Raw genomic sequence first — 22,613 nt, 5'->3', positions numbered from 1 at the left:
ATGTTGCTGTTTTGAATCCTGTGTATTATGGCATTGCGACTGACCTGAGGCAACCTGTGTGTGACACTTAATATGCATTAAACAAAGAGAGTGACGTCATCTTTGATTGAAGTCATTACACTATTAATGAAAAAAAAGTTACACACTTTGTCATAATCAGCACATAATGTAATAACTAACTGTAGTAACTATTACATTATGCTCAAAAATGTTATTACATTATGCGTTCAGCATATTTATTACACATTATTGGCAATTTATTACATTATCAGCATTTATAAAATGTTAAACGTAAAAGTTATTACATTATTACCAGATATTCCATTATTGTCAGTTATTACATTATCTGTCGCTACTGACCGTATAGTTTAAGGAAACAAGATGACGTATCCACCCTGATTATGCATGCAAGTGTTGTTGATGAGCACTTGCACTGTGTCTATGACACTCCAGCCCGCAACGGCGCTGTAATGCTTCTTGACGTTGGTTTGCACACCACCATTCAAATGAAAAAGAAAAAGAAGATGGCCTTAAACAGTTTTACACAGAGTTTGAAAATATTATATTATGACATATTTAATTATCTATCATAAAATTCCCCCTAAATTGTTTTTAAAATACACACATTTCATTGATATATGTATAAAAAGCACACAAAGTATCTGGTAACTTTCACAATAGAATATGAATCAGATATGATCCGTCACAAGAAACCCCGGGAATGTTTTTATCCCCCCCCCCACGTGTGTACATCGGTCTCGGGTGGAATGTTTGTTGATGTACACCTTTGAGTAGAAACGAAAATTACTGTTGTAATATATATTTATCGGAGTAATGTTGAAATCAAAAACTTTCGTAAAGAAAACCCGATCAGGCGGGATCATGAAAATAGTCCGTGAGCACTACCTGCGAGACGATATTTGGTGCGGAAGTGAAGTTTGTACAGAATGCAAGCAAGAAGAGACTGTGTTGCAGAAAGACGCTTGCATTGAAAGCAACTTGTGTTCTTTCCCACACTATTTACTCCCAGACACAAATATTGTGTTGAGCCAGGTAAGTTACTGTGCAATAATGTCTAACGTAAACGTTATTATTAACAACAAATCAATACAAAAAAAATACATGTCTAAAGTAAACGCTAGATTTTCCCACCGCACCACTACAGTTTTAGATGTCTGACACGCCTCTAGTGAAAGTGTGAACCCCACTTATCGAGCTCAGGGTTTCGCAAATTCTGTCCTGCCCCCGTCCCCCGGTGGCACGTTCTGGTTTTTGCCCTACCCAGCTGATTAAAATAATCAAAGCTTGATGATGAATTGGATATTTGAGTCCGCTATGTAGTGCTGGGGCAAAAACCCTGATCTAGCTAACACTAATTTGACTAACTTTCAGGTGTGACATTCTACCACGCTGAGTCAGTATCCCTTTTAATGTCTGTAGATTGATATCCTGGAGGATCCCTTGATCAAGAACGTGATCATTCTGCAGACTGTACTCCAAGAGGTCCGCCACAGGAGCGCTCCCATCTACAAGCGGTTGAAAGACATCCTTCACGACAAGGAAAAACACTTTTACACTTTCACTAACGAACATCACAGGTAGAAAATAGATATATACTGTATGCCTTAGATAACTGACTGTTTTGTAGTGATTTAAGAGGGTGCAGCCTAACTTGGTTTTGAATCAGTGTGTGACCCTTGGGGTTATCCCACCACTGACACCAATGTAGCAATTGACTGAAATAAGTTGGAGCAAGACTGAAGTCAGCATGTTTCCCGACCAAAACCGTTTGGGAGAGTTTGCGTATATTAAACGACAAACAACATTTTGTTTGTTTTTGTTCGTTTTTTGGACTTTGGCGAGGGTTTTTTAAACTGTTCTTATTCACGTTTTCTCTTGAGAAATACTGCACCTAACATCCTAATCAGATGAAAAATTGCGTGACTAAGATCTCCTAGGCAAAAAAGTAAATTTAGCTCAGGCTAGTCGTCCGCCGAACTGAAGCATGCTGACTCCTTAACTGTCCATCCATTTGTGATCAATGCTTTTCAAAGCGACGTATGGTTGTATTCTTCTGTTCCAGAGAAACGTATATAGAGAGAGAGCAGGGGGAAAGCGCCAACGATCGTAATGACAGAGCCATCCGCATATCTACCAAGTGGTACAGTGATCACCTGAACAACACCCCCACGGACAAGAGGTTAAAGGTTGTTTTGCTGACCAACGACCGGGGCAACAAGGAGAAAGCAGAGGAGTCCGGCCTGCTCACATACAGATGTAAGAAACAAGACACCTCCGTTACTTCAGTACCCCAAGATGAGACCGCTCTTCTTGTCTTTAATATCACAATATCTGTTACCTCAGTACCCCAAGATGAGAACTCTGTTCTTACCTCAGTACCCCAAGATGAGAACTCTGTTCTTACCTCAGTACCCCAAGATGAGAACTCTGTTCTTACCTCAGTACCCCAAGATGAGAACTCTGTTCTTACCTCAGTACCCCAAGATGAGAACTCTGTTCTTACCTCAGTACCCCAAGATGAGAACTCTGTTCTTACCTCAGTACCCCAAGATGAGAACTCTGTTCTTGTCTTTAACCTTAAACACAAGGTCATAATACTAGGTGTGTTCGACATGTCGACTACGTGTTTACTCTAGTAGATGTGGACTATGTGTTTACTCTAGTAGATGTGGACTACGTGTTTACTCTAATAGATGTGGACTGCGTGTTTACTTTAGTAGATGTGGACTACATGTTTACTCTAGTAGATGTGGACTACATGTTTACTCTAGTAGATGTGGACTACATGTTTAGTCTAGTAGATGTGGACTACGTGTTTACTCTAGTAGATGTGGACTACGTGTTTACTCTAGAAGATGTGGACTACATGTTTACTCTAGTAGATGTGGACTACATGTTTACTCTAGTAGATGTGGACTACATGTTTACTTTGATATGACTTGATTTGATTAATAGATGTGGACTACATGTTTACACTAGTAGATGTGGACTACATGTTTACTCTAGTAGATGTGGACTGTGTGTTTACTCTAGTAGATGTGGACTACGTGTTTACTCTAGTAGATGTGGACTACGTGTTTACTCTAGTAGATGTGGACTACATGTTTACTCTAGTAGATGTGGACTACATGTTTACTCTAGTAGATGTGGACTACATGTTTACTCTAGTAGATGTGGACTACATGTTTACTCTAGTAGATGTGGACTACATGTTTACTCTAGTAGATGTGGACTACATGTTTACTCTAGTAGATGTGGACTGCGTGTTTACTCTAGAAGATGTGGACTGCGTGTTTACTCTAGAAGATGTGGACTACATGTTTACTCTAGTAGATGTGGACTACATGTTTACTCTAGTAGATGTGGACTACATGTTTACTCTAGTAGATGTGGACTACATGTTTACTCTAGTAGATGTGGACTACATGTTTACTCTAGTAGATGTGGACTACATGTTTACTCTAGTAGATGTGGACTACATGTTTACTCTAGAAGATGTGGACTGCGTGTTTACTCTAGTAGATGTGGACTACGTGTTTACTCTAGTAGATGTGGACTGCGTGTTTACTCTAGTAGATGTGGACTACGTGTTTACTCTACTAGATGCCCTCTTCATCCGTCCTCTGTTCCACACAGGTGAGGAGTACGTCAAGAGTCTGATAGCCAACCCTGAGCTGGTGGATCGACTGGCTTTGACCAACGATGACAAGGTAACTAATATCTACACAATATCACATTTACACATATGTACTTTCTACAGCAGCTATTTTAGATTCATAGAGAAAGTTAGATCTGCATATTCATAGAGAACGTTAGATCTGCATATTCATAGAGAAAGTTAGATCTGCATATTCATAGAGAAAGTTAGATCTGCATATTCATAGAGAAAGTTAGATCTGCATATTCATAGAGAACTTTAGATCTGCATATTCATAGAGAAAGTTAGATCTGCATATTCATAGAGAATGTTAGATCTGCATATTCATAGAGAATGTTAGATCTGCATATTCATAGAGAAAGTTAGATCTGCATATTCATAGAGAAAGTTAGATCTGCATATTCATAGAGAATGTTAGATCTGCATATTCATAGAGAAAGTTAGATCTGCATATTCATAGAGAAAGTTAGATCTGCATATTCATAGAGAACTTTAGATCTGCATATTCATAGAGAACGTTAGATCTGCATATTCATAGAGAACGTTAGATCTGCATATTCATAGAGAACTTTAGATCTGCATATTCATAGAGAACGTTAGATCTGCATATTCATAGAGAACGTTAGATCTGCATATTCATAGAGAACGTTAGATCTGCATATTCATAGAGAAAGTTAGATCTGCATATTCATAGAGAAAGTTAGATCTGCATATTCATAGAGAAAGTTAGATCTGCATATTCATAGAGAACGTTAGATCTGCATATTCATAGAGAAAGTTAGATCTGCATATTCATGGTTATTCCTGTAATTTATCCGTTTAATTTCTCTCTCCCTCCCCCAGAATGAGATCACCAGCAGTAAGGTGTTGTTCCCGGAGCACCTGCCCCTGTCTAGGATCCAGTCTGGGATTAAGAGTGGGACCTTCCAACAGGGAACGTTCCGGGCTAGCAGAGACAACTACCTGGAGGCTACTGTGTTTGTCCACGGAGAAGGAGATGACAGTACAGAGGTGAGTGCTGCTGAAGCATAGCTTCATGTTCATTAGTGGATTCTGGCCGTGTAACCTGACATAGAAGTATGGAACATTCTTTAAGTCCTCCAACAGTTGCTGAATATTTCCTCATCGTTAGTTAACTCCTCTGTTCATGTACCTGGTTAGTTAACTCCTCTGTTCATGTACCTGGTTAGTTAACTCCTCTGTTCATGTACCTGGTTAGTTAACTCCTCTGTTCATGTACCTGGTTAGTTAACTCCTCTGTTCATGTACCTGGTTAGTTAACTCCTCTGTTCGTGTACCTGGTTAGTTAACTCCTCTGTTCATGTACCTGGTTAGTTAACTCCTCTGTTCATGTACCTGGTTAGTTAACTCCTCTGTTCATGTACCTGGTTAGTTAACTCCTCTGTTCATGTACCTGGTTTGGAAAAGTGAGTTATCAACAGTATAATTCTTCCTTTACCATTGGATGGGAGTGGAGAATCTTTGGTGCTGTTCTAAGTGCCAGCTGGCGAGATGGGGATGAGTGAGTGAGTGAGTGAGTGGATGGGAAATGTAAACGAAGCAGCGTTGGTTACCGTGGTAACACTTCCTCTTCCTGTCCCGCCCCTCAGGTTCTGATCCAAGGCCTGCAGAACCTGAACAGGGCTGTCCATCAGGACCTGGTTGCTGTGGAGATCCTGCCTCTGAACCAATGGGTGGCTCCGTCCTCTGTGGTGCTGCAGGATGAGGGGCCCAAGGAGGATGATGTCACAGAGGAGGAGGAGGCAGAGTTGAAGAGTGGTCCGTCTGGGGCGGCGTCACGGAAGCCCACAGGCAGGGTGGTGGGCATCATCAAGAGGAACTGGAGACCCTTCTGTGGCATGCTCTTCCTGTCCCAAATCAAAGAGGTAACGAGCATCACCTCGCTCTGCTCTGTCAATCAACACATCAATCAAATCAAACCCTTCAGAAATCCTACATGAGTATTTATCCATATGGATGCATATACCACCCTGCTTTGGTTTCTCTTGTGATTATTTTTGTCGTCTGTCGTACTTGTTTTGTGCTGACGAAGATATCTCATTGTTCCTGGTCTGTTATACCCCGTCCTCCCCTTCCCAGGCGACCCGTCACCTCTTCACCCCAGCCGACCGCCGCATCCCCAGGATCCGTATAGAGACGCGCCAGGCGGCCACGTTGGCAGGACAGAGGATCATGGTGGCCGTCGACGGCTGGCCCAAGCACTCCAGATACCCGAATGTATGTGTCTCTCAGGTCCTCTTTATTACAGTTGGGCTGCTCAGATGATCACGTATCATTATGGGATATCAATGCCTGGAGAAGTGTGTGATGTACATGAGATGTGCAGCTCGACTGCAATGAAGAGGACCTGGAACGCACCTCAATCATAACGGCTTATCTCTCCTCTTTCGGTCTTTGAGGAACTAGCAGAGACTAGAGACCATTCTCTCCTCACCCACTCCTCTCCCTCTCTCTCCTCCTCTCCCTCTCTCCTCACCCACCCCTCTCTCCTTCTCTCCCTCTCTCCTCCTTCTCTCCCTCTCTCCTCACCCACCCTCTCTCCTCCTCTCCCTCTCTCCTTCTCTCCTTCTCTCCCTCTCTCCTCACCCACCCCTCTCTCCTCCTCTCAGGGCCATTTTGTTCGTAGCCTGGGAAGTGCAGGGGACAAGGAGACGGAGACGGAGGTGCTACTGCTGGAGCATGATGTCCCTCACCAGGACTTCTCACAGGCCGTCCTCAGTTTCCTCCCCAAGATGCCCTGGAACATCACAGAGGAGGTAACTGCACCGCACAGGGGGGTTCTGTTATGGCGGCCATTTTGTGTCAAGACATATATATCAATGGTTGTCAGTTGGTGGCTACGTTGTTGTAGTTATACCAATCAACAATTTGGTAACACTACTTAAAGCCTGTTGGTATAATTGCATTATGATGTCGTTATAATACTTTATAAAGGCTCATAACATGCTTATAACAGGTAATAATGCATCACTAAACCTTATTTGATCTCCTATCAGGACATGGCTGTGAGAGAGGACCTGAGGAACCTGACCGTCTGCAGTGTGGATCCTCCTGGCTGTACAGACATAGATGATGCTCTGCACTGTAGAGACCTGCCCAATGGAAACCAAGAGGTAGGACACTGAGCAACTAACACAGTTTACCACAGCATTTTATTGGGACGGGTGAATGTTTGGATGAGGTAACAGAATCTATTTTAATTGGTAATATGGTGTAACAGAATTGAAAGTTGTGAAGTCATCGTGTGTGTGTGTTTTCTTTGTGTGTTGAAGGTTGGTGTCCACATTGCTGATGTGAGCCACTTCATCCGGCCAGGCAACGCTATGGACCTGGAGGCTGCTAACAGAGGAACTACAGTCTACCTGACTGGAAGGGTACAGACCATCTGGCTCATCACATAGTGACCTTGATGAACCCTAACTAGCTCTTTTAGTTCGTCTTAAATGGCACCCTATTCACTATAAGTGCACTACTTTTTTTTTTTTTTACCAGAGCCCAGGTCAAAAGTAGTGCAAAATATATTTTTATTTCACCTTTATTTAACCAGGTAGGCTAGTTTAGAACAAGTTCTCATTTACAACTGCGACCTGACCAAGATAAAGCATAGCAGTGTGAACAGACAACAACACAGAGTTACACATGGAGTAAACGATAAACAAGTCAATAAAAACAGTGGAAGGAAAAAGAGAGTCTATATACATTGTGTGCCAAAGGCATGAGGAGGTAGGTGAATAATTCCAATATAGCAGAGTGGACTGTTAAATGATCAGATGGTCATGTACAGGTAGATATAGGGAATAGGGATCCATTTATGTGTTGTATCGTTAACACAGCTGATTGTCTCCCACAGAGGATCGACATGGTTCCTGAACTGCTGAGCTCCAACCTGTGTTCTCTACGATCCAGTGTGGAGAGGTGACTTCAATACTTCCCGAAGACATCATATATGTTGTTGTTGTTGTTGTTGTTGTCATTTACCGTTAGTGGTGTTCATGGTGTCTCCTCTCTGTAGGCTGGCCTTCTCTTGTATATGGGAGATCAACGACAAGGCTGAGATAGTCAAGACCAGATTCACTAAAAGTGTCATCGACTCCAAGGTAGAGGGAGAGGAAACTCACACATTTGACAATGTAACAGTTGTGATTGAGACAATGTCAGAAATGCCCCTCAGGGATCAATAAAGTTTATTGAATTGAAAGATAATTCTTCCACCAGGCCTCGCTGACGTACGCTGAGGCCCAGATGAGGATTGATGACGCCAACATGAATGATGACACCACCAAGAGCTTACGAGGCCTGAACAGACTAGCCAAGATCCTGAAGAAACAGAGGATAGAGAAAGGGTGAGGTTACGAGACCTGAACAGACTAGACAGGACCCTGAAGAGACTGAGGATAGAGAAAGAGTAAGAGGTTACGAGGCCTGAACAGACAAAACAGGACCCCGAAGAGACCGAGGATAGAGAAAGAGTAAGAGGTTACGAGGCCTGAACAGACTAGACAGGACCCCGAAGAGACCGAGGATAGAGAAAGAGTAAGAGGTTACGAGACCTGAACAGACTAGCCAGGACCCTGAAGAGACCGAGGATAGAGAAAGAGTAAGAGGTTACGAGGCCTGAACAGACTAGACAGGACCCCGAAGAGACCGAGGATAGAGAAAGAGTAAGAGGTTACGAGACCTGAACAGACTAGCCAGGACCCTGAAGAGACCGAGGATAGAGAAAGAGTAAGAGGTTACGAGGCCTGAACAGACTAGCCAGGACCCTGAAGAGACCGAGGATAGAGAAAGAGTAAGAGGTTACGAGGCCTGAACAGACTAGCCAGGACCCTGAAGAGACCGAGGATAGAGAAAGAGTAAGAGGTTACGAGGCCTGAACAGACTAGCCAGGACCCTGAAGAGACCGAGGATAGAGAAAGAGTAAGAGATTACGAGGCCTGAACAGACTAGCCAGGACCCTGAAGAGACCGAGGATAGAGAAAGAGTAAGAGGTTACGAGGCCTGAACAGACTAGCCAAGATCCTGAAGAAACGGAGGATAGAGAAAGGGTAAGAGGTTACGAGACCTGAACAGACTAGCCAGGACCCTGAAGAGACAGGATAGAGAAAGAGGTTATGAGGCCTGAACAGACTAGCCAGGATCCTGAAGAGACAGGATAGAGAAAGAGGTTACGAGGCCTGAACAGACTAGCCAGGACCCTGAAGAGAGGATAGAGAAAGAGGTTACGAGGCCTGAACAGACTAGCCAGGATCCTGAAGAGACAGGATAGAGAAAGAGGTTACGAGGCCTGAACAGACTAGCCAGGACCCTGAAGAGAGGATAGAGAAAGAGGTTACGAGGCCTGAACAGACTAGCCAGGATCCTGAAGAGACCTAGGATAGAGAAAGAGTAAGAGGTTACGAGGCCTGAACAGACTAGCCAGGATCCTGAAGAGACCGAGGATAGAGGAAGGGTAAGAGGCCTGAAGAGACCGAGGATAGAGGAAGGGTAAGAGGCCTGAACAGACTAGCCAGGACCCTGAAGAGACTGAGGATAGAGGAAGGGTAAGAGGCCTGAAGAGACTGAGGATAGAGGAAGGGTAAGAGGCCTGAAGAGACAAGCCAGGACCCTGAAGAGACCGAGGATAGAGGAAGGGTAAGAGGCCTGAAGAGACCGAGGATAGAGGAAGGGTAAGAGGCCTGAAGAGACCGAGGATAGAGGAAGGGTAAGAGGCCTGAAGAGACCGAGGATAGAGGAAGGGTAAGAGGCCTGAAGAGACCGAGGATAGAGGAAGGGTAAGAGGCCTGAACAGACAAGCCAGGACCCTGATGAGACAGGATAGAGGAAGGGTCTGTGATGTCAGTAGTTGATTCCCTAAGTGTTGAAAGAGAGGGATCATTAGAACTGTGGCAGATTGATGTATTCCCGGAGGTGATTAGTTGGTTGATGGATTGATTGTGTTTATTGATCTGGTTGCTGGTGTCATTAATCTATATGTTGTACTCTGTGTGGACTGTATAAATACATGTCATTGTTGGTAATCTGACATGGTGCTTTTCCGTTGTGTGTTTCAGTGCGTTGACTCTCTCCTCGCCCGAGGTTCGCTTCCACATCGACAGTGAGACTCACGACCCCATAGACCTACAGACCAAGGAACTCAAGTACGTTGTTAGGCTTTTAGAATATAGAATTTAAAATAAGGCTTTTAGAATATAGAATTTAAAATAAGGCTTTTAGAATATAGCATTTAAAATAAGGTTCTATTCAAGGGGCTTGAAACTGTGCTGTCGTTTTGACCCTGACTAACGTGGTTTAAACTTCAACAAGTTCAGCTGAATTCACATGAATATTGACAAGCTTTTTGTGGCCTGTCAAAGCATCCTGCTTGTTTCCAGTTGTACCTTGTCACTGGGTTATAACATCCAGCAGTAGATCTCTGCTCAGAGACTTGATGTTCACGCTGTATCGGTGGGTTCAAATTCAAATAACTTTATTGTTCCCCAGGGAGACCAACTCGATGGTGGAGGAGTTCATGTTGCTGGCCAACATCTCAGTAGCTCAGAAGATTTATGATGAGTTCTCAGAGTGCGCTCTTCTCAGGAAGCACCCCGCCCCTCCTCCATCCAACTACGACATCCTCAACAAGGCTGCCAAGTCTAAGGTACATCTACGTATTCAGACTGACTAGACATCAACATCTAAAACCAGTCTAATGACATCTATATATTCAGACTAGACATCTAAAACCAGTCTAATGACAGGTACATCTGGGGACAATTGTTCCTTTCCGGGTCGAAGGACAACGAAATAGGGATTGACGTAGAACCTTCAGTCTAATGTAGTCCTAACGTTGTTGTTTCTGACAGTGTAATGTAGTCCTAACGTTGTTGTTTCTGACAGTGTAATGTAGTCCTAACGTTGTTGTTTCTGACATCAGTCTAATGTAGTCCTAACGTTGTTGTTTCTGACATCAGTCTAATGTAGTCCGAACGTTGTTGTTTCTGACAGTGTAATGTAGTCCTAACGTCGTTTCTGACAGTGTAATGTAGTCCTAACGTTGTTGTTTCTGACATCAGTGTAATGTAGTCCTAACGTTGTTGTTTCTGACATCAGTCTAATGTAGTCCTCACGTTCTTGTTTCTGACATCAGTGTAATGTAGTCCTAACGTTGTTGTTTCTGACATCAGTCTAATGTAGTCCTAACGTTGTTGTTTCTGACATAAGTCTAATGTAGTCCTCACGTTGTTGTTTCTGACATCAGTCTAATGTAGTCCTAACGTTGTTGTTTCTGACATAAGTCTAATGTAGTCCTCACGTTGTTGTTTCTGACATCAGTGTAATGTAGTCCTAACGTTGTTGTTTCTGACATCAGTCTAATGTAGTCCTAACGTTGTTGTTTCTGACATCAGTCTAATGTAGTCCTAACGTTGTTGTTTCTGACAGTGTAATGTAGTCCTAACGTTGTTGTTTCTGACAGTGTAATGTAGTCCTAACGTTGTTGTTTCTGACATCAGTGTAATGTAGTCCTAACGTTGTTGTTTCTGACATCAGTCTAATGTAGTCCTCACGTTGTTGTTTCTGACATCAGTCTAATGTAGTCCTAACATTGTTGTTTCTGACATCAGTCTAATGTAGTCCTAACGTTGTTGTTTCTGACATCAGTCTAATGTAGTCCTAACGTTGTTGTTTCTGACATCAGTCTAATGTAGTCCTAACGTTGTTGTTTCTGACATAAGTCTAATGTAGTCCTAACGTTGTTGTTTCTGACATCAGTCTAATGTAGTCCTAACGTTGTTGTTTCTGACATCAGTCTAATGTAGTCCTAACGTTGTTGTTTCTGACATAAGTCTAATGTAGTCCTATCGTTGTTGTTTCTGACATCAGTCTAATGTAGTCCTCACGTTGTTGTTTCTGACATCAGTCTAATGTAGTCCTAACGTTGTTGTTTATGACAGTGTAATGTAGTCCTAACGTTGTTGTTTCTGACAGTGTAATGTAGTCCTAACGTTGTTGTTTCTGACATCAGTGTAATGTAGTCCTAACGTTGTTGTTTCTGACATCAGTGTAATGTAGTCCTAACGTTGTTGTTTCTGACATCAGTGTAATGTAGTCCTAACGTTGTTGTTTCTGACATCAGTGTAATGTAGTCCTCACGTTGTTGTTTCTGACAGTCTAATGTAGTCCTCACGTTGTTGTTTCTGACATCAGTCTAATGTAGTCCTAACGTTGTTGTTTCTGACAGTGTAATGTAGTCCTAACGTTGTTGTTTCTGACATCAGTCTAATGTAGTCCTAACGTTGTTGTTTCTGACATCAGTCTAATGTAGTCCTCACGTTGTTGTTTCTGACATCAGTCTAATGTAGTCCTAACGTTGTTGTTTCTGACATCAGTGTAATGTAGTCCTAACGTTGTTGTTTCTGACATCAGTCTAATGTAGTCCTAACGTTGTTGTTTCTGACATCAGTCTAATGTAGTCCTAACGTTGTTGTTTCTGACATCAGTCTAATGTAGTCCTAACGTTGTTGTTTCTGACATCAGTGTAATGTAGTCCTAACGTTGTTGTTTCTGACATCAGTCTAATGTAGTCCTCACGTTGTTGTTTCTGACATCAGTCTAATGTAGTCCTAACGTTGTTGTTTCTGACAGTCTAATGTAGTCCTAACGTTGTTGTTTCTGACATCAGTCTAATGTAGTCCTAACGTTGTTGTTTCTGACATCAGTCTAATGTAGTCCTAACATTGTTGTTTCTGACAGTGTAATGTAGTCCTAACGTTGTTGTTTCTGACATCAGTGTAATGTAGTCCTAACGTTGTTGTTTCTGACATCAGTCTAATGTAGTCCTAACGTTGTTGTTTCTGACATAAGTCTAATGTAGTCCTCACGTTGTTGTTTCTGACATCAGTGTAATGTAGTCCTAACGTTGTTGTTTCTGACATCAGTCTAATGTAGTCCTAACGTTGTTGTTTCTGACATCAGTCTAATGTAGTCCTAACGTTGTTGTTTCTGACATCAGTCTAATGTAGTCCTAACGTTGTTGTTTCTGACATCAGTGTAATGTAGTCCTAACGTTGTTGTTTCTGACATCAGTCTAATGTAGTCCTAACGTTGTTGTTTTTGACATAAGTCTAATGTAGTCCTCACGTTGTTGTCCCTCCCCTCAGGGCATGGTGATCCACACGGACTCGGCCAAGGCTCTAGCTGACTCTCTGGATGCGGCCCAGGTCGACGGCTTCCCTTACTTCAACACCTTGCTGCGTATCCTAGCAACACGCTGCATGATGCAGGCTGTGTACTTCTGCTCCGGGATGGACAGTGACTTCCACCACTATGGACTGGCCTCTCCCATCTACACACACTTCACCTCACCTATCAGACGGTGAGAACACACACTTCACCTATCAGACGGTGAGAACACACACTTCACCTATCAGACGGTGAGAACACACACTTCACCTACCAGACGGTGAGAACACACACTTCACCTACCAGATGGTGAGAACACACACTTCACTTCACCTATCAGATGGTGAGAACACACACTTCACCTACCAGACGGTGAGAACACACACTTCACCTATCAGATGGTGAGAACACACACTTCACCTACCAGACGGTGAGAACACACACTTCACCTACCAGACGGTGAGAACACACACTTCACCTACCAGATGGTGAGAACACACACTTCACCTATCAGATGGTGAGAACACACACTTCACCTACCAGACGGTGAGAACACACACTTCACCTATCAGATGGTGAGAACACACACTTCACCTACCAGACGGTGAGAACACACACTTCACCTATCAGATGGTGAGAACACACACTTCACCTACCAGACGGTGAGAACACACACTTCACCTACCAGACGGTGAGAACACACACTTCACCTACCAGACGGTGAGAACACACACTTCACCTACCAGATGGTGAGAACACACACTTCACCTACCAGATGGTGAGAACACACACTTCACCTACCAGACGGTGAGAACACCTTCACCTACAGATGGTGAGAACACACACTTCACCTACCAGATGGTGAGAACACACACTTCACCTACCAGACGGTGAGAACACACACTTCACCTATCAGACGGTGAGAACACACACTTCACCTACCAGACGGTGAGAACACACACTTCACCTACCAGACGGTGAGAACACACACTTCACCTACCAGACGGTGAGAACACACACTTCACCTACCAGATGGTGAGAACACACACTTCACCTATCAGATGGTGAGAACACACACTTCACCTACCAGACGGTGAGAACACACACTTCACCTATCAGACGGTGAGAACACACACTTCACCTATCAGACGGTGAGAACACACACTTCACCTATCAGATGGTGAGAACACACACTTCACTTCACCTATCAGATGGTGAGAACACACACTTCACCTATCAGATGGTGAGAACACACACTTCACCTATCAGATGGTGAGAACACACACTTCACCTACCAGACGGTGAGAACACACACTTCACCTACCAGATGGTGAGAACACACACTTCACCTATCAGACGGTGAGAACACACACTTCACCTACCAGACGGTGAGAACACACACTTCACTTCACCTACCAGACGGTGAGAACACACACTTCACCTACCAGATGGTGAGAACACACACTTCACCTATCAGACGGTGAGAACACACACTTCACCTACCAGACGGTGAGAACACACACTTCACTTCACCTACCAGACGGTGACAACACACTTCACCTACCAGACGGTGAGAACACACACTTCACTTCACCTACCAGACGGTGAGAACACACACTTCACTTCACCTACCAGATGGTGAGAACACACACTTCACCTCACCTACCAGACGGTGAGAACACACACTTCACCTCACCTACCAGATGGTGAGAACACACACTTCACCTATCAGATGGTGAGAACACACACTTCACCTACCAGATGGTGAGAACACACACTTCACCTACCAGACGGTGAGAACACACACTTCACTTCACCTATCAGACGGTGAGAACACACACTTCACCTCACCTATCAGATGGTGAGAACACACACTTCACCTACCAGACGGTGAGAACACACACTTCACCTCACCTACCAGATGGTGAGAACACACACTTCACCTATCAGACAGTGAGAACACACACTTCACCTACCAGACGGTGAGAACACACACTTCACCTACCAGACGGTGAGAACACACACCTCACCTATCAGACAGTGAGAACACACACTTCACCTACCAGACGGTGAGAACACACACTTCACCTACCAGATGGTGAGAACACACACTTCACCTACCAGACGGTGAGAACACACACTTCACTTCACCTATCAGATGGTGAGAACACACACTTCACCTACCAGATGGTGAGAACACACACTTCACCTACCAGACGGTGAGAACACACACTTCACTTCACCTATCAGACGGTGAGAACACACACTTCACCTACCAGACGGTGAGAACACACACTTCACTTCACCTATCAGACGGTGAGAACACACACTTCACCTATCAGATGGTGAGAACACACACTTCACTTCACCTATCAGACGGTGAGAACACACACTTCACTTCACCTACCAGACGGTGAGAACACACACTTCACCTCACCTACCAGACGGTGAGAACACACACTTCACCTATCAGACGGTGAGAACACACACTTCACCTCACCTATCAGACGGTGAGAACACACACTTCACTTCACCTATCAGACGGTGAGAACACACACTTCACCTACCAGACGGTGAGAACACACACTTCACCTCACCTATCAGACGGTGAGAACACACACTTCACTTCACCTACCAGACGGTGAGAACACACACTTCACTTCACCTATCAGACGGTGAGAACACACACTTCACTTCACCTACCAGACGGTGAGAACACACACTTCACCTCACCTACCAGACGGTGAGAACACACACTTCACCTATCAGACGGTGAGAACACACACTTCACCTACCAGACGGTGAGAACACACACTTCACCTACCAGACGGTGAGAACACACACTTCACCTATCAGACGGTGAGAACACACACTTCACCTACCAGACGGTGAGAACACACACTTCACCTCACCTATCAGACGGTGAGAACACACACTTCACCTATCAGACGGTGAGAACACACACTTCACCTATCAGACGGTGAGAACACACACTTCACCTACCAGACGGTGAGAACACACACTTCACTTCACCTATCAGATGGTGAGAACACACACTTCACTTCACCTACCAGACGGTGAGAACACACACTTCACTTCACCTACCAGACGGTGAGAACACACACTTCACCTATCAGATGGTGAGAACACACACTTCACCTCACCTACCAGACGGTGAGAACACACACTTCACCTATCAGACGGTGAGAACACACACTTCACCTATCAGATGGTGAGAACACACACTTCACCTCACCTACCAGACGGTGAGAACACACACTTCACCTATCAGACGGTGAGAACACACACTTCACTTCACCTACCAGACGGTGAGAACACACACTTCACCTATCAGACGGTGAGAACACACACTTCACCTACCAGACGGTGAGAACACACACTTCACCTATCAGACGGTGAGAACACACACTTCACCTATCAGACGGTGAGAACACACACTTCACCTACCAGATGGTGAGAACACACACTTCACCTACCAGACGGTGAGAACACACACTTCACCTATCAGACGGTGAGAACACACACTTCACCTATCAGACGGTGAGAACACACACTTCACCTATCAGATGGTGAGAACACACACTTCACCTCACCTACCAGACGGTGAGAACACACACTTCACCTCACCTACCAGACGGTGAGAACACACACTTCACCTCACCTACCAGACGGTGAGAACACACACTTCACCTATCAGATGGTGAGAACACACACTTCACCTATCAGATGGTGAGAACACACACTTCACCTATCAGATGGTGAGAACACACACTTCACCTATCAGACGGTGAGAACACACACTTCACCTACCAGACGGTGAGAACACACACTTCACTTCACCTACCAGGTGGTGAGAACACACACTTCACCTACCAGATGGTGAGAACACACACTTCACCTACCAGATGGTGAGAACACACACTTCACTTCACCTACCAGACGGTGAGAACACACACTTCACCTACCAGATGGTGAGAACACACACTTCACCTACCAGATGGTGAGAACACACACTTCACTTCACCTACCAGATGGTGAGAACACACACTTCACCTATCAGACGGTGAGAACACACACTTCACCTACCAGATGGTGAGAACACACACTTCACCTACCAGATGGTGAGAACACACACTTCACCTACCAGATGGTGAGAACACACACTTCACCTACCAGATGGTGAGAACACACACTTCACCTCACCTACAGATGGTGAGAACACACACTTCACCTACCAGATGGTGAGAACACACACTTCACCTACCAGATGGTGAGAACACACACTTCACCACCTATCAGATGGTGAGAACACACACTTCACCTACCAGATGGTGAGAACACACACTTCACCTACCAGATGGTGAGAACACACACTTCACCTATCAGATGGTGAGAACACACACTTCACCTACCAGATGGTGAGAACACACACTTCACCTACCAGATGGTGAGAACACACACTTCACCTTCACCTATCAGACGGTGAGAACACACACTTCACTTCACCTACAGATGGTGAGAACACACACTTCACCTATCAGATGGTGAGAACACACACTTCACCTACCAGATGGTGAGAACACACACTTCACCACCTACCAGATGGTGAGAACACACACTTCACCTACCAGATGGTGAGAACACACACTTCACCTACCAGATGGTGAGAACACACACTTCACTTCACCTAGAACAGACCAGATGGTGAGAACACACACTTCACCTATCAGATGGTGAGAACACACACTTCACCTACCAGATGGTGAGAACACACACTTCACCTACCAGACGGTGAGAACACACACTTCACTTCACCTATCAGACGGTGAGAACACACACTTCACCTACCAGATGGTGAGAACACACACTTCACCTTCACCTACCAGACGGTGAGAACACACACTTCACCTCACCTATCAGATGGTGAGAACACACACTTCACCTATCAGATGGTGAGAACACACACTTCACCTACAGACCACACACTTCACCTATCAGATGGTGAGAACACACACTTCACCTACCAGACAGAACACTTCACCTATCAGACGGTGAGAACACACACTTCACCTATCAGACGGTGAGAACACACACTTCACCTACCAGACGGTGAGAACACACACTTCACTTCACCTATCAGACGGTGAGAACACACACTTCACTTCACCTATCAGACGGTGAGAACACACACTTCACCTCACCTAGAGACGGTGAGAACACACACTTCACCTATCAGACGGTGAGAACACACACTTCACTTCACCTATCAGACGGTGAGAACACACACTTCACCTATCAGACGGTGAGAACACACACTTCACCTATCAGACGGTGAGAACACACACTTCACCTATCAGATGGTGAGAACACACACTTCACCTATCAGATGGTGAGAACACACACTTCACCTACCAGACGGTGAGAACACACACTTCACCTATCAGATGGTGAGAACACACACTTCACCTATCAGATGGTGAGAACACACACTTCACCTACCAGATGGTGAGAACACACACTTCACCTACCAGATGGTGAGAACACACACTTCACCTACCAGATGGTGAGAACACACACTTCACCTACCAGATGGTGAGAACACACACTTCACTTCACCTACCAGATGGTGAGAACACACACTTCACCTATCAGATGGTGAGAACACACACTTCACCTATCAGATGGTGAGAACACACACTTCACCTATCAGATGGTGAGAACACACACTTCACCTATCAGATGGTGAGAACACACACTTCACCTACCAGACGGTGAGAACACACACTTCACCTCACCTATCAGACGGTGAGAACACACACTTCACCTACCAGATGGTGAGAACACACACTTCACCTACCAGATGGTGAGAACACACACTTCACCTACCAGATGGTGAGAACACACACTTCACCTACCAGATGGTGAGAACACACACTTCACCTACCAGATGGTGAGAACACACACTTCACCTATCAGATGGTGAGAACACACACTTCACCTATCAGATGGTGAGAACACACACTTCACCTACCAGACGGTGAGAACACACACTTCACCTACCAGATGGTGAGAACACACACTTCACCTATCAGACGGTGAGAACACACACTTCACCTATCAGACGGTGAGAACACACACTTCACCTCACCTACCACCTCTCCTCTACTCCTGACTGGTCCACCCCCACCCCCCTTCTCTACCTCTGACTGGACCACACCCCTCCTCTACTCCTGACTGGTCCACCCCCACCCCCCCTTCTCTACCTCTGACTGGACCACACCCCTCCTCTACTCCTGACTGGTCCACCCCCCCCTTCTCTACCTCTGACTGGACCACACCCCTCCTCTACTCCTGACTGGTCCACCCCCCCTTCTCTACCTCTGACTGGACCACACCCCTCCTCTACTCCTGACTGGTCCACCCCCTCCTTCTCTACCTCTGACTGGACCACACCCCTCCTCTACTCCTGACTGGTCCACCCCCCCTCCTTCTCTACCTCTGACTGGACCACACCCCTCCTCTACTCCTGACTGGTCCACCCCCCTTCTCTACCTCTGACTGGACCACACCCCTCCTCTACTCCTGACTGGTCCACCCCCTCCTTCTCTACCTCTGACGGGACCACACCTCTCCTCTACTCCTGACTGGTCCACCCCCCTTCTCTACCTCTGACTGGACCACACCCCTCCTCTACTCCTGACTGGTCCACCCCCCCTCCTTCTCTACCTCTGACTGGACCACACCCCTCCTCTACTCCTGACTGGTCCACCCCCCTCCTTCTCTACCTCTGACGGGACCACACCTCTCCTCTACTCCTGACTGGTCCACCCCCCCCCCCCCTTCTCTACCTCTGACTGGACCACACCCCTCCTCTACTCCTGACTGGTCCACCCCCACCCCCCCTTCTCTACCTCTGACTGGACCACACCCCCCCTCTACTCCTGACTGGTCCACCCCCTCCTTCTCTACCTCTGACTGGACCACACCCCTCCTCTACTCCTGACTGGTCCACCCCCCCTCCTTCTCTACCTCTGACTGGACCACACCTCTCCTCTACTCCAGACTGGTTCGTCCACACCCCCCCTTCCTCTACCCTGACTGGTTCTGATGTGATTGTAACCTCTACAGATACTCTGACATCATCGTGCATCGGCTGCTGGCTGTAGCCATTGGAGCAGACAGCACTTACCCAGACCTGATGGACAAACACAAGCAGTCTGCCCTCTGCAACAACCTCAACTACAGACACAAGATGGCCCAGTACGCACAGCGAGCCTCTGTAGCCTACCACACACAGGTACTGGACTCACCCAACACACTGACCTGTTAGAGCCTCTAGCCTTCCACACACAGGTACTGGACTCACCCAACACACTGACCTGTTAGAGCCTCTAGCCTTCCACACACAGGTACTGGACTCACCCAACACACTGACATGTTAGAGCCTCTAGCCTTCCACACACAGGTACTGGACTCACCCAACACACTGACCTGTTAGAGCCTCTAGCCTTCCACACACAGGTACTGGACTCACCCAACACACTGACATGTTAGAGCCTCTAGCCTTCCACACACAGGTACTGGACTCACCCAACACACTGACCTGTTAGAGCCTCTAGCCTACCACACACAGGTACTGGACTCACCCAACACACTGACTGACCTGTTAGAGCCTCTAGCCTTCCACACACAGGTACTGGACTCACCCAACACACTGACCTGTTAGAGCCTCTAATCTTCCACACACAGGTACTGGACTCACTCAACACACTGACCTGTTAGAGCCTCTAGCCTTCCACACACAGGTACTGGACTCACCCAACACACTGACCTGTTAGAGCCTCTAGCCTTCCACACACAGGTACTGGACTCACCCAACACACTGACCTGTTAGAGCCTCTAGCCTTCCACACACAGGTACTGGACTCACCCAACACACTGACCTGTTAGAGCCTCTAATCTTCCACACACAGGTACTGGACTCACTCAACACACTGACCTGTTAGAGCCTCTAGCCTTCCACACACAGGTACTGGACTCACCCAACACACTGACCTGTTAGAGCCTCTAACCTTCCACACACAGGTACTGGACTCACCCAACACACTGACCTGTTAGAGCCTCTAGCCTTCCACACACAGGTACTGGACTCACCCAACACACTGACCTGTTAGAGCCTTGAGCACTACTGGACCACACACACTGACCTGGTACTGGTACTGGACTCACCCAACACACTGACCTGTTAGAGCCTCTAACCTTCCACACACAGGTACTGGACTCACCCAACACACTGACCTGTTAGAGCCTCTAACCTTCCACACACAGGTACTGGACTCACCCAACACACTGACCTGTTAGAGCCTCTAACCTTCCACACACAGGTACTGGACTCACCCAACACACTGACCTGTTAGAGCCTCTAGCCTACCACACACACTGGTCACTGACCTGTTAGAGCCTCTAGCCTTCCACACACAGGTACTGGACTCACCCAACACACTGACCTGTTAGAGCCTCTAGCCTTCCACACACAGGTACTGGACTCACCCAACACACTGACCTGTTAGAGCCTCTAGCCTTCCACACACAGGTACTGGACTCACTACTTAACCAGGAAGTCCCATTGAAGACGAGGGACCCATTTTTACAAAAGGACAACTAGGTCATATTCATTAGTGCACTGTAGCAAAATGCTTTGCAACGGAAATTGGAAAAATAACATTTCTTACTGGACATTTCTGGGTAGTCTCTCCCTGTTTGACGAGATAATGTGTTGTTTCCTCCAGCTGTTCTTCAAGAGCAGAGGCATCCTGAACGAAGAGGGCTTCATCCTGTTTGTGAGGAAGAACGCCATCATCGTCCTCATCCCTAAGTTTGGTCTGGAGGGAACAGTGTTCTTTGAGAACAAAGATAAACCCAGCCCCAAACTGATCTTCAACGAAGAGGTACCCTCGTTGTGTGTCAGAGAAAATTAAAGCTATTTTTGTTGTTGTGTGTATGGATCAACTGTAACTCTGTGTGTGTGTAGGCTCCTAGTCTGACGGTGGAGGGCCACTCCTTCAACATGTTTGACAAGGTCAAAGTGACCATCAGTCTGGATGCGTCCAACGTCCAGCACCAGAAGATCAGGATGTCCCTGGTCGAACCTGTGGTACGTTTTGTCGTTTCAAACTGAATCTCTCTGTAATTACAGAGATCCTATGGTGGTAATGAACTGAAACCACGTTCAGGTAACGGTTTGTGTCCGACGAGGTAAAATAGCCTTCTGTCAAATCTCTCATTTCAGACTTGGACATGTAACTGATATGGTTGTTGTTTTCTAGATCTCTGGAGTGAGTGTGGCGCCGTCTGAACCAGAACCGGAGGTCAAGAGAGCTAGACTGGACCGCTGAACACCAACCTCAGACTGAAACTCTCCTCTCAGCTCAGAGTTATTTTAAATGTCCAGCTTTTCTTTTCTACATTACAAGCACAGAACATCCTGTGGTTAATATGACTTTAAAACCTTCAGTCAGAACCTTTTTTCCTTGACCTATAGAAAGTCATCCTTCCAGGTAAATGTTAATGGGATGATTTACTGTGGCAAGACATGATGATATATTGTATTTCTAGTCCTGACCCATGGGGTTTGTACGGTCTATTCTGGAAGGAATGTTACCGTGTAAAACTCCCAATAAAGCTCTTGGTTTTAGCCAATGTTCCTTTCCTCATCTCTTTGGCTCGTCTCTGT

At 45.8% G+C, this 22,613-nt stretch overlaps 1 protein-coding gene and 4 long non-coding RNA genes across 21 annotated transcripts; 2 read left to right on the top strand and 3 right to left on the bottom strand.

The window, feature by feature from the left end:
* The first annotated feature begins 726 nt into the window (after positions 1–726).
* dis3 (DIS3 exosome endoribonuclease and 3'-5' exoribonuclease) lies at positions 727–22,593 on the top strand. The gene is made up of 20 exons (XM_052500105.1): positions 727–1,053; positions 1,441–1,598; positions 2,084–2,277; positions 3,658–3,731; positions 4,523–4,690; positions 5,290–5,565; positions 5,780–5,917; positions 6,310–6,456; positions 6,697–6,813; positions 6,973–7,074; positions 7,551–7,615; positions 7,713–7,797; positions 7,916–8,043; positions 9,751–9,837; positions 10,181–10,337; positions 12,838–13,052; positions 20,009–20,177; positions 21,670–21,828; positions 21,912–22,034; positions 22,207–22,593. Exons 1-20 carry the CDS (start codon positions 835–837, stop codon positions 22,273–22,275), a joined length of 2,850 nt encoding a protein of 949 aa, XP_052356065.1. The 5' UTR covers positions 727–834; the 3' UTR covers positions 22,276–22,593.
* LOC127916845 (uncharacterized) lies at positions 13,120–18,690 on the bottom strand. Of its 9 annotated transcripts, none has more exons than XR_008096287.1 (8): positions 18,284–18,690; positions 16,111–16,207; positions 15,922–15,989; positions 15,593–15,708; positions 14,643–15,102; positions 14,488–14,550; positions 13,827–13,942; positions 13,120–13,482 (listed from the first exon to the last, which is right to left on the bottom strand). It is a non-coding gene; the product is annotated as an uncharacterized LOC127916845 (long non-coding RNA). The 9 variants fall into 9 exon arrangements; XR_008096289.1 differs by lacking the exon at positions 16,111–16,207 and adding an exon at positions 16,658–16,686 and having other exon boundaries at positions 15,922–16,018; positions 18,376–18,690; XR_008096291.1 differs by lacking the exon at positions 16,111–16,207 and adding an exon at positions 16,658–16,686 and having other exon boundaries at positions 15,922–16,018; positions 18,405–18,690.
* LOC127916848 (uncharacterized) lies at positions 19,307–20,060 on the bottom strand. Of its 2 annotated transcripts, XR_008096305.1 has the most exons (4): positions 19,927–20,060; positions 19,666–19,682; positions 19,534–19,606; positions 19,307–19,423 (listed from the first exon to the last, which is right to left on the bottom strand). It is a non-coding gene; the product is annotated as an uncharacterized LOC127916848 (long non-coding RNA). The 2 variants fall into 2 exon arrangements; XR_008096306.1 differs by lacking the exon at positions 19,666–19,682 and having other exon boundaries at positions 19,850–20,002.
* On the top strand, positions 20,175–20,753 carry LOC127916847 (uncharacterized). Of its 2 annotated transcripts, XR_008096303.1 has the most exons (4): positions 20,175–20,289; positions 20,346–20,401; positions 20,458–20,513; positions 20,630–20,753. It is a non-coding gene; the product is annotated as an uncharacterized LOC127916847 (long non-coding RNA). The 2 variants fall into 2 exon arrangements; XR_008096304.1 differs by lacking the exon at positions 20,346–20,401.
* LOC127916846 (uncharacterized) lies at positions 20,430–21,663 on the bottom strand. 7 transcript variants are annotated; one of them, XR_008096298.1, is made up of 5 exons: positions 21,332–21,663; positions 21,123–21,290; positions 20,656–21,047; positions 20,544–20,599; positions 20,430–20,483 (listed from the first exon to the last, which is right to left on the bottom strand). It is a non-coding gene; the product is annotated as an uncharacterized LOC127916846 (long non-coding RNA). The 7 variants fall into 7 exon arrangements; XR_008096297.1 differs by having other exon boundaries at positions 20,544–20,823; positions 20,880–21,047; XR_008096296.1 differs by having other exon boundaries at positions 20,544–21,047.
* Positions 22,594–22,613: the final 20 nt, after the last annotated feature.

Source organism: Oncorhynchus keta, chromosome 37, assembly GCF_023373465.1.
Source record: "Oncorhynchus keta strain PuntledgeMale-10-30-2019 chromosome 37, Oket_V2, whole genome shotgun sequence".
Classification (NCBI taxonomy): domain Eukaryota; kingdom Metazoa; phylum Chordata; class Actinopteri; order Salmoniformes; family Salmonidae; genus Oncorhynchus; species Oncorhynchus keta.
This window is presented reverse-complemented; position numbering and strand designations above follow the sequence as displayed.